The sequence below is a fragment of the Marmota flaviventris genome, chromosome 1 (genome assembly GCF_047511675.1).
Source record: "Marmota flaviventris isolate mMarFla1 chromosome 1, mMarFla1.hap1, whole genome shotgun sequence".
Lineage (NCBI taxonomy): Eukaryota > Metazoa > Chordata > Mammalia > Rodentia > Sciuridae > Marmota > Marmota flaviventris.
The window spans coordinates 120,082,050-120,092,767 of NC_092498.1; the positions used below are offsets into that span (position 1 = coordinate 120,082,050).

The 10,718-nt window shown below is 40.8% G+C and overlaps 1 protein-coding gene across 4 annotated transcripts; it reads right to left on the reverse strand.

The window, feature by feature from the left end:
- Positions 1–451: 451 nt before the first annotated feature.
- Positions 452–10,452, reverse strand: Ywhah (tyrosine 3-monooxygenase/tryptophan 5-monooxygenase activation protein eta). Of its 4 annotated transcripts, XM_027953395.2 has the most exons (4): positions 10,167–10,256; positions 7,512–7,682; positions 4,964–5,223; positions 452–1,909 (listed from the first exon to the last, which is right to left on the reverse strand). In XM_027953395.2, the coding sequence occupies exons 3-4, from the start codon at positions 5,012–5,014 to the stop codon at positions 1,256–1,258; spliced, it is 705 nt and encodes a 234-aa protein (XP_027809196.2). In that variant the 5' UTR covers positions 5,015–5,223; positions 7,512–7,682; positions 10,167–10,256; the 3' UTR covers positions 452–1,255. The 4 variants fall into 4 exon arrangements, with proteins under 4 accessions (XP_027809196.2, XP_027809198.1, XP_027809197.2 ...); XM_027953397.2 differs by lacking the exon at positions 4,964–5,223; XM_027953396.2 differs by lacking the exon at positions 7,512–7,682 and having other exon boundaries at positions 10,167–10,221.
- Between the last annotated feature and the right edge of the window lie 266 nt (positions 10,453–10,718).

Here is a 10,718-nt window from a genome sequence, read left to right on the forward strand (position 1 = left end):
CACTGATGGGGCTACACTTTAATTATGCATAGTCCTACTTCTCTATACCCAATTTTCAGACCAAAGAAAGTGTCTGCATTACAGAGTAGTTGGAGTTGAAACATAATCCAAACCCTAGCCTTGACTCAGAAGTAGCATGGCTTGCCAAGGCTACCCAAAGCCTTGAGGTCATGGCTGTACAGGGATTCTTAGGCTCATTTACAAACATCAATTATTGGTTAGAGTGGATCACAGAGGCTAATAGCTGGGTTCACAGAAGACTATTTAAAAAACTCACAACCCTTAAATGTGTGCTACAAAATATGTAATGGAATCAATTAGATGGCAGGAAAGCTTGGATACTGTACTGCTGATACTTCAATACTTTGAGAGCCTCAAAATGAATCCAAAATGATGACTGGTTAAAGAGCTCCTTGGGAGAGGGAAAAAAAATCAAGACCACACACAGAGATAGTATCCCCAAAGCAGCATTTATTTACCCTTTGAATTTCAAAACATTTATTTTATAAGTCTGGCATTTCATAATCACCTGTCTTGATTGACATGGGCTGACACACATGGTGCTGTCAAGATACACAAGGACAACTGCCAAAGAGTTACAAAAAATAAATCCATGATTCTTAAACAATTGCAACCCAAAAAAAAAGAAAGAAAAAGTTACACATATCAAAACTTTAGATGCATTGCGTTTAAAAGGTTTGTGTACATCATAATTTAAAGAGGCAAAACAAGGTGCTACTGAAACCTCACATCAAAGTTTATTATAAAGCTGATGGAAAGGAGCAAGTTGTCTCTCTGTATCAGCTTTCCTTAACAGTTTTCCATTAGCTGAAGAAAGAGGTGAAAGGGCTGAATTCATTTTTGCATGCACAAGATGTACTGCTTAACAAAACACTATCAGCTTGTTTTAAATATCAACCATAGCCTGTGTTGGCTAATTCTCCTCTCTAAACTCCCCAATCACTTTTGCCTAGATTTGCCATAGATTAATAGGCATAGTTAAATGCCTCATTCAGAACACACTTCTTTGCACAATTCAAAAAGGGAGCTCCTGTAGGCTCAAAGCAACCATCAGTCCAGCAATGCCCATGATGATTTATCTGAAACTGCTTCCCAAGAGACAGGAGAGCAGATCTGAGTAGCTGTGCTGCCAATACAGATAGGTTTAGCACTAGATATTTAGTGACTGTGGCAAGGAAGAATTGGTGATGATGGGAATGGTGGGTGAAGGAAGGGCCAGGGATCTGAAGGATCTTCAGTTGCCTTCTCCTGCTTCTTCATCCTGCTGGTCGCTCGTCCAGAGGGTAAGGTTGTCTCGAAGCAACTGCATGATGAGTGTGGAGTCCTTATAGGAATCCTCATTTAATGTGTCCAGCTCAGCTATGGCATCATCGAAGGCTTGTTTAGCTAAGAGGCAGGCCTGCTCAGGTGCATTTTGGATCTCGTAGTAGAACACAGAGAAGTTGAGGGCCAGGCCCAGCCGAATGGGATGTGTTGGCTGCATGTGCTCTTTGCTGATTTCAAAGGCCTCCTTGTAGGCTGCCTCGGAAGCTTCTACCACACTGTTTTTCTTCTCTCCAGAAGCCACTTCTGCTAAATAGCGGTAGTAATCACCTTTCATTTTCAGGTAAAACACCTTGCTCTCATACTGGAAATCATTGCAGTTCTTGATGAGGAACTTGTCAAGCAGAGCCAAGACATCATTGCACACTGTCTCCAGCTCCTTCTCAATCTTCTCCCGGTAAGCTTTAACTTTCTCCAATTTCTTTTCATTTCCATCAGACATGGTTTTCTGCTCAATGCTGCTAATGACCCTCCAAGAAGATCGCCGGGCACCAACCACATTCTTATAGGCCACTGAGAGGAGATTTCGATCTTCATTGGAGAGAGGTTCATTCAGCTCTGTCACCTGTAAAACCCCAAAGAGACAAACATTTGAGAGCTAAACCCAAAAATCTTGGAAAATTCTTTCTCCAACATAATTAACAATCCTTCTCAAGAAAGGACTTATGGACAAGCCAACTTTGGGGAAAAAAACATTCATGGGCAAAATCAATATACATCCCATCCAATGGAAGACTATAGTACAAAGTTAAATACTTGGAAACTCAAAATAGGAATAGGGAAGTCATATCAAGTCTTGAATGTAAGATGTTGCTTTCATCTTGGAAGGAATGGTGACAAGGATGATTATGGAAAGGGATAATCATGAGGAAGAAAACACTGAGACTTTATCCTGTTTGATTATTTTCCTACAGATTCTCCCAGCCCTCCCTCAAGCCAAAATAAATGATGCATTAGTGACAGTGAATGTCCCCATCTCTGCTCAAAGGAAACAAAGCTACATAGCTGCCCTATTTACTAATCCAAAATCCATGCTCCCTTCAAATTCAGTTGAAGACCAGTGATACTCCCCACCCCAGTTTTCTCCTCTAGTAAGCCTTTAAACATTCACTTTTGCATTTGTTAGTAGAAATACAAAGAGACTTTGTAAATATTTCTAAGTGTTTTAAGGAAGCAACCATTCTAAATCTAAATCAAAATTCCATCTCATTTTGACAAACACAGAATGCTTGAGTCCTATAGGCAAGAGTCAATAAAATAAAATATAAAGAACAGAATTTGAAGAGCTCCTTGGATTCTGCAGTAACAAAATCCAGGTAAGGCCACTACACATTAAAATGCAAATAATATCCAAGAGTCGCAATATATTTCATCCTGTGACTAATGAAGCTGTTTCTCTTAGACTGCTCTAAAGATTCACCAAGGTAACTTCCCAGAGTATATCATCAAGATAGAGTGCATATCTGAAATACATATATTATACAATGTAATTATCAATTACTGAAACCTAAGACATCTGGGCTAATCTAGCTAGTCGCATGTGACCTCAAACACAATCTTTCTAGGCATCGAAAGTAAAATGAGGATTAGAACAAATGATCTCCAAGGCCCATTTCAGCTTCACCATTTTTCCTAATAAGCACCAATAAAAGGTGTGGTAAGGCAAGAGGTTGACGATATTAATATAAGTGAAGTTTAGATATAATCTATAAGTTTTAGAAATTCATGCAAAAAATATCCCTTTTCCATTGTGGATAAATTGCTAAAAAATAAGTATTGGGTAATATTTATGATACCTTCACAAGAAAATAATTTACTAGAAGCATCAGTGTTTATGTAACAATCATCTGGTTGCCAGCCAGTCTCAATGAATCACTATCTGCATCAGCTGAGCGTGACTAACATAACTAAGTAAGCACTGTTCTTAGAACCCAAGCCAGATCTAACTAGGAATTAACTGGGTATGTTTAAATATATTATTTTTTAATACTGCCAGGTCAAAACTCAGCTAGTAAAAAGAAAATTTATCACTTGATCAGTTACTAAAAAAAACCCTGAAATTTCCACAGATTGGAAATGAGACCCAAAACAGATTTGCAACTAAGCTTGACTGACAATACATACTTAAATAACCTCCACTGATGTTAGTTAGCACTAGTTGCCAACACTTCAAATACCAAAATATAGCAGCCAGAACAAAAGTTCAGTCCTAGGGGCTGGAGATATAATATAGTTCAGTGGTAGAGCATTTACCTAGCATGTTGAGGGTCCTAGCATCATCCCTGCTCCCTCCCCACAAAAAAGCTCAAGGAGAAGCAGATACCTTACATACTAAATCAGCTGAATGATCATCTGCAGAACCTATGGAAATGAGATTTTGCACCTCTGCAATCACAGAGATATTTTCGAATTAGGAATACAAAGCAAAGACAAAACAAAGAATTTTAGGTAGAAGAGATTTAAGAACAGGGCTTTCAATCTTCTTTCCCCTCCAATACCAGTGTAATACTCATTTCCATCACTTAATCAGCTGCCCTCAGAGCAGCCTCCTTGGCCACTAAGTCTTCATGTGGTTCCCAGTCACCTAAGAGGTTGTCCCACTTCTGCTTGGAATCTCTGCTTTCTTTACAACTCCCCAATTTATTTTGTCCTATTTACATCCTTACTGAAAACTTTAAATTGACTAAGCCTTCCCATTTTATAAAGATCCTCCTTTCTATTTAAGAACTACCAGCCATTTTCCTGATGTCTTTACCACAGCCTTTAGCTATACCAACTCTCAACCCTGGGGGAACTTTTACCCAGCTTCTCTGTGCTGCGACTACACAGCATTACTGAAAGTCATAAATAACCCAGCCTGCTGCTAATTCATTTATCTTCCCATGACACCATTCGCTTACTCAAACATCCCCAGGGGCCTCCTCCAGCAACTCATAAGGCAAAAAACTATGTGTTTTTGAGTAAAAATAGATCCATGCCAAAAATAGAACAGTGACTATTTAGGAAAATTTTAAGCTATTAATCTGGGAAACATTCAACATCAAAAGTAATACTTACCAAACAAAAATGCCACCCAGACTGCCAGGCCATACTTCCAGTTAGGGGTAATTTTACTTGTTCTGAACACCTCTCCCATCCTTCACAGCTACACCTACCTACACACACACATTATTGTGCCATCATTTATAGTTACCTTGCCCACATTTTATTGTCCAGCTCCATTTTGATGTTGAGTTTATAACAGAAGAAAACAATTCTCCTGAGCAATTATGTTAACAAAATCATATAATGAAATCTTTAAGCTTCTTTGACAGAACACTATGTATTTAAAAAAAAAAAAAAAAAAAAAAGCAAGCCAGAAAGATGGCTTTTTTTTTTTTTGGGGGGGGGGGGGGGCTCTTTCCCAAGTTAATTCCCAGGAAGTGAGGCTCCCACTTGGACCCAAAGTAGCAGACTACTCCCTACAGGCCACTGTACAAAACCATCACCAGCCAAGGCCAGGCTGAGCCCAGTATTCTCACTAGAGTAAGGCTGCAAGTTCTGTCAGGCTACAAGATAGGCTAAATTTCAAGCTCAGATAATCAACTTCCACTCTAAGCTAATGTTATAAAATATTTACCCTCATTATCACTGAGTCGGTCTCTGACTTGCTTTTGACATCATCAAACATTTTCACAGGGATCTACAGGGGTTAAATGCAACCCCTTTTGAAATGCATTACTGAATGCTACCACCCCTGGAGGAACCAGGATAGGCAGCTTCAGAAGTTGTGCCAGGTTCTGACTGCAGGAAGTGTCAACACCAAGGAAATGCCACTGTAGCAAGGAGTAGAAGAAGCACCAAAATGCTGGAGTGGAAGACCACTAGGGAGAATTTTACCTGCAATCAAGAAAATGTTATTTAGGGACCTTATAGGCTTACAAAATACTATTTAAAAAAAAAAAAAAAAGATGGAGAAACAACTAGACAACTAGTGCCAAGTATATGAAACAATTTCTTGAAGTACAAGCTAATACAGTCCTATACTCATTTCATAGCAGGAACTCAAATCCAACTAACATTTGACTTATTAAACTAAAAAAATACTCCTGACCTTCAGAAGAATAAGCCAAATCTAGATCTGAGTTTTCCCTCTTATGCTTCTCTGGTATAGCTAAGACCCTTATATGACAGATTGTCTATAATTAAATTGGGTTAAAATTACCTATATTGAATAAATAAAACTGTTTCAAAAGCCCACTTGTATAAAGTAACTGGAATGTGTTTGTGAATGATGAAAAACGTTAATATACCTGAATATATACAGGAAACATTATCCCTTAGCCTCCTGTGGTAGTATCATACAGTGGTTACCATCAGAGCTATGAATTCCAAGTTCAAATCATGGTTTGACAACTTAAGTTTGTGAGAAAATCAAACTGAGTGTTATTTGCACAATGGAGTCAATATCTATCCATAATTGTTCAAAAAATTAAATCAGAATTTGCACATGAAATAACAGCTACCTAATAAACAAAATGATAAATTCCATAAACTTGCTAAATGTAATACAGAAAACATTGGGTATACTTCCACCCAAAACTATGTAACATTACAGAGGCTATCACTAATATAAAATCCCAAAGATAAGGAAAACACATTTTTTGTTTCTTCAAGGAAATGAGTAGTGGAGGTCTTGGCTATTTGGAAGTTCTTCTGAGGATAATTCAGGAACCCAAACCCAGATGGTCATGATTTCCACTTCAGGAAAACAAAGCCCAGAATTAAAAGTACCTTTTAATTCTGACTATTACAAAAAATCATCCAAGGCTTTCTTCCTTTTTCAGCTCTATACATGATAAGAGATAATTACATTTCAAGTGACCAGATGATAGGAAACAGAGCTCCCCTGGTTTTTATATATTTTAACAATAATGGATTTAAGCTTTCATACCACAATTTTGGTATACCTCAAAATTACCCTTAATATCTGCAACATGGATTATGTCTTACCCAGGGCCACTCAGTGGTGCTCTCCTTTTACACACCACCTGCTTATTTCCCTACTTCCCACAATCTCACAGCTGTTGGAATAAGAGCCTTTTGCCACTGGTTGGGCCAAGTGCTTCTCCCTGTCAGACTCTTGTTTCCCTAGCTGCGGATATGTTTCCTGCACTAAAGATTTCTGTAGATATTCTTCAAATCCTTTGAACACATTTCTTCCTGTCCTCAATCAACACTATGATCACGTCAGTATTAAAACATGCCACATCATTTCATACTTACTAATTACGTTTCAAAAGAAAAATAGATGAATTAGAGCATTAAGAGGTATGACTGGATTGTGGCCACCAATGCATACTCCCTAGAAATCTATCTGGTTACTTTCCTTCTTTTCTTAAATCACTTATTCTTAAATGTTAACATTTTAATCCCATTTATATTTCATAGTTCTCATAACACACAGTATTTCAGATATTTTACATAAGTTATAAATTGTGTAAAATCAGTCAATGCCTGATCTAGGAAGGATTTGGTTTCTAAAATCTTTCACAATGTTTCTTCCCACTATTACACTGTATAGGTATGAGATAAGGCAAGCTTGGAGATACTCCTTTATTAACTTCTCTTTAACATTTCTTGCCTCTTCAAATTATGGGGTAAGGCAGGGAATTTTAGTTCTCAAATGATTTGAGGCAGCATCATAGCTTCCAATATGTGTGATTTTTCTTTTTTTAAAAAATATTTTTTTAGATGTTGATAGACCTTTATTTTATTCATTTATTTATATGTAGTGCTGAAAATCGAACCCAGGGCCTCACACATGCTAGGCAAGTGCTCTTACCAATGAGCCACAACTCCCAGCCCTGATTTTTCTTTTTTTAATGCATTATTTTCATAGTTTTTTGTAAATTTATTTTATTTATTTCTTATTTTTTAAAATACTTATTTATTTATTTTAGTTGTAGTTGGACACAATACCTTTATTTATTTTTATGTGGTGCTGAGGATCAAACCCAGGGCCTAGCAAGAGCTAGGCAAGCGCTCTACCGCTGAGCCACAACCCAGCACTTATTATTATTTTTTTATTGTGGTGCTGAGAATCAAACCCAGTGCTTCACATGCTAGGCAAGCACTCTACCACTGAGCCAAAACCCCAGCCCTGCATGATTTTTCTCAAAGCTTACCAACACTGTCCTCCAGGTGATGCTGGTAGAATAGAGAACATCAATCATTACAGGTAGGCAATATTAAGTGACCATTTAAATTACAAAGGCAGCATGAACAAGTTAGAAGATTCATGGTAGAAAGTAATTTGTTAATAACACCAGTATTCTTAGTTTGATGCTTCAGATGTCCTGAAACCAAGAGATAGAAGTTTCAAGGTCAGAGTAGTACCTAGATCCATCCTCCCTACTTTACTTACCTGCTTCTTCCACTGCCCTAAAAAAAGCCCACATAAATCCAGAAGGATCTAGCATTCACTCTTCCCAAAAGCTTTAGTTAATATTTGTATTAACAACATAAGGACTTAGTGCTCTAATAACATTAAGAATTTAATCTACAAATGCCAATTTAACAGGCAAAATGTAAGAAACCATTCTCCACTGATCAATTTAGATGGCAAAACAATATTTAACATAAGAAACAGGCATATTGACCAAAAAAAAAAAAAAAATCTTATTTTAAAGGAGTTACCTTGAAGGAATGGTTTATTATAAATCTGATGACAGCTTGGACTGAATTTTCAAAACTGCATGGCTTTTCTAACTTATCAATTATTTCAGATATGAATTATTAATTCCCAATACACTGAAGGGTTCATTAGTTTGCAAAATGCTACCTTAATGCCTCAGAGAACATATGTGGACAAAAATAGCAAGTTATGGAGAAGTATTTTTCAAGTCTGATTATGAAGACCAGAAAGGCAGTCTCCCCCCCCCCCCCCACCCCTGGCTCAAATTAAATTTTGTTCTGGTAATATCCCTCCATTTTTCCCTTATTTCTCATCTCAAGTTGCCTCAAGTTTCTGATAGCTCCACAAAGTACTTTCTAGCCATTTTTTCTTAACCTTAATTCAACTTCAAATTCTATCCTTCTTTCTAAAACATCATTCCCAAAGGGCTCCTCCTAAACCTGCAGCCTTCAAATCCCATTCCCAGGCTATGCATGGACCTCCCCAATATGTTGAGAAGCTTCAGTTTACACATTCCAATTATAAGTTCTCAGTTACTGGGGAAAAGAGGCACACATAGTGTGACTTGCTGAGGTGGAAAGAGGTAGATTTTTCCCAAAGAGAACTGTTTTAGGACCCCTTCCAAGGAAATGCATGCATACAGTCAGTCATTTAAGATTTACAAATTCATATTTTTATTTTTTCCTCAACCAGGTCCTTAAGAATTTAAAGTTCAAGCCCTTAACTTAGACTATCCCCTACTTCAGAGAAAAAAAATTCCCATCTATCCACAAAGGCACACCAGTGTTGAAATGAGGATCCCAATTTGTTAACAAATGGGCCTTGGTGTGTTGCTGGCTTCCAAACACACCTTGGTTAGATGTATAACAAGGACACCCTATGTAAGATAACCCAACTATTACCTGGATAATCCTAAATATTGGTCTCAACTATATTTCATCTGATATTATTTTCAAAAGCCTTAAAATGAGATTTTCAAATTAGTCTAACATTTGGGGATGTCTCTGAGTTGTAGTTTTTTTTTTTTTAGAAATCACTTCAAAAAGCTAGCCAAAAGACAATGAGCTATAATCCAGTGCAGTCACTATCAAACTTAAAAGCCACCTAAAAATTGCCCAAAAGCTGGCCAAAATGCAGATGTCTCCCAGAATTTTTGAATTTTGCGGTTTAAGGTGAAGACCTGAGAGGCTAAATATTGGACCATATAGCAAGTTGGTGGCCACCGGTTGTAATTCTACCACTGAGTGACCTTGACACAGAAGTAATGTTCACTTAGAGAAAAGCTAGGATAATATGAACAGAGACAAGACCAATGAGATGGTAACCAGAACTCAAAGTCTCAGAAACGCAGGTGGTGTCTAATCCACGGTATGTGCTAGGGCGTGGCTGGTCACGACTCCTTCACAGGAAATCCAGCTGCAGAATCTACAAGGGTCTTGGGAATGCAAAGACACAAGCTTTCATCTCACTCAGAAGTAGTCACGTTTCAGTTTAATCTCCAGGCAGATGGTGCAACAGTGAACCTGGGGCTATAATGAGGCTACACACCCTCCGTCCCACAGCCCTCACCCACGCCTAGACTGCAGGAGCAGGGTCTTCAAACACAAAGCCAGACCCCAAGCATGAGAAGGCAGGGGAAGAGCAATTCGAGCAAGCTAAACAAACTCATCGGAATTACACAGGTTTCAAGTCCTGGCAGAGAAAAATCAGGAGAGACAGCGCGCCACTCACTAGGTGATTCTTTATTACAAGTTGGTGAATGGTGGAAGGATAGAGAGTGTAAGGCTAGCGAGCCCCCAAGTCCCACAGAACAGTCTAGAAGCAGAATATGGCTCCCGCGTGTTTCCTCGGATAACCCTTCCCCCGCAACTGTTAGCATGCAACGCCCCCCCCACCCCCGGCCGCTCATTCTGGCGGGGCTGCAAGGGCGATCCTGAACGGCTGCCCCCGCCCCCCGAGACCCCACCCCGGCCAAGTCCTCAGGAAATGGCGGGGAGCAAGGCGGGCGCGGGAAGCGCGAGCTGTGGGTGGCCGCGCCCAGCTGGGTCGCCCCGGGCCAGTCCAAAAGGGAGACGCTGCCCGCTGCCCCATCCCTTCCCCATGCTAGGATGCCCCGGCCAACCGCCCGGGATCGCGGCGCGCTCACCGCCTTCATGGCGGAGGCCATGTCGTCGTAGCGCTCCGCCTGTTCGGCCAGCCGCGCCCGCTGCAGCAGCTGCTCCCGGTCCCCCATGTCGCTCTAGGCCCGGCCTCGCCTCGCGCCCCGCACCGCTCGATCGCCCGCCCGTCCGCTCCCCGGTCGCCGCGGAGGCCGCTGGCGCGCACGCGCACTGGTTCCCCGGCTTGCCAGAGGCTGCAGGCTGCAGGCTGCAGGCAGCGCCGCCGCTCGCGCCCTCTCTCTGGCTCGCTCCGCGCGCAGTGGCTGGCGCCCCGGACGCCGCCAAGAGAGGAGAAGCGGCCGCCTGGTGGGGGATGGGTGGACGGAACGACGCCTGCGCAGTGGGAGAGGCCGGGCCGAGCGGCGAGAGTGGGAGGGGGGAAGGGCGGGCCAGCCCTAACGGTCTATTTCAAGGTGACGTCACCTACTATAAATAGCTGCCGCCACCGCCCCGCTAGAGACCTGCGCACGCGCCCTGAGAGTACTGCATTTTACCGCCGCAGAGGTGGAGGTGGGAGAGAGTAGAACCGGGGTGGAGAC

What these genes read in the sequence shown, in the direction of transcription:
- Ywhah (XM_027953394.2), bottom strand. Translation starts at nt 10,253, where the DNA reads ATGGGGGACCGGGAGCAGCTGCTGCAGCGGGCGCGGCTGGCCGAACAG. An exon ending in TGGCCTCCGCCATGAAGGCG is followed by an intron (nt 1,910 to 10,166) that starts GTGAGCGCGCCG and finishes GGGGTTTTACAG; the next exon opens with GTGACAGAGCTGAATGAACC.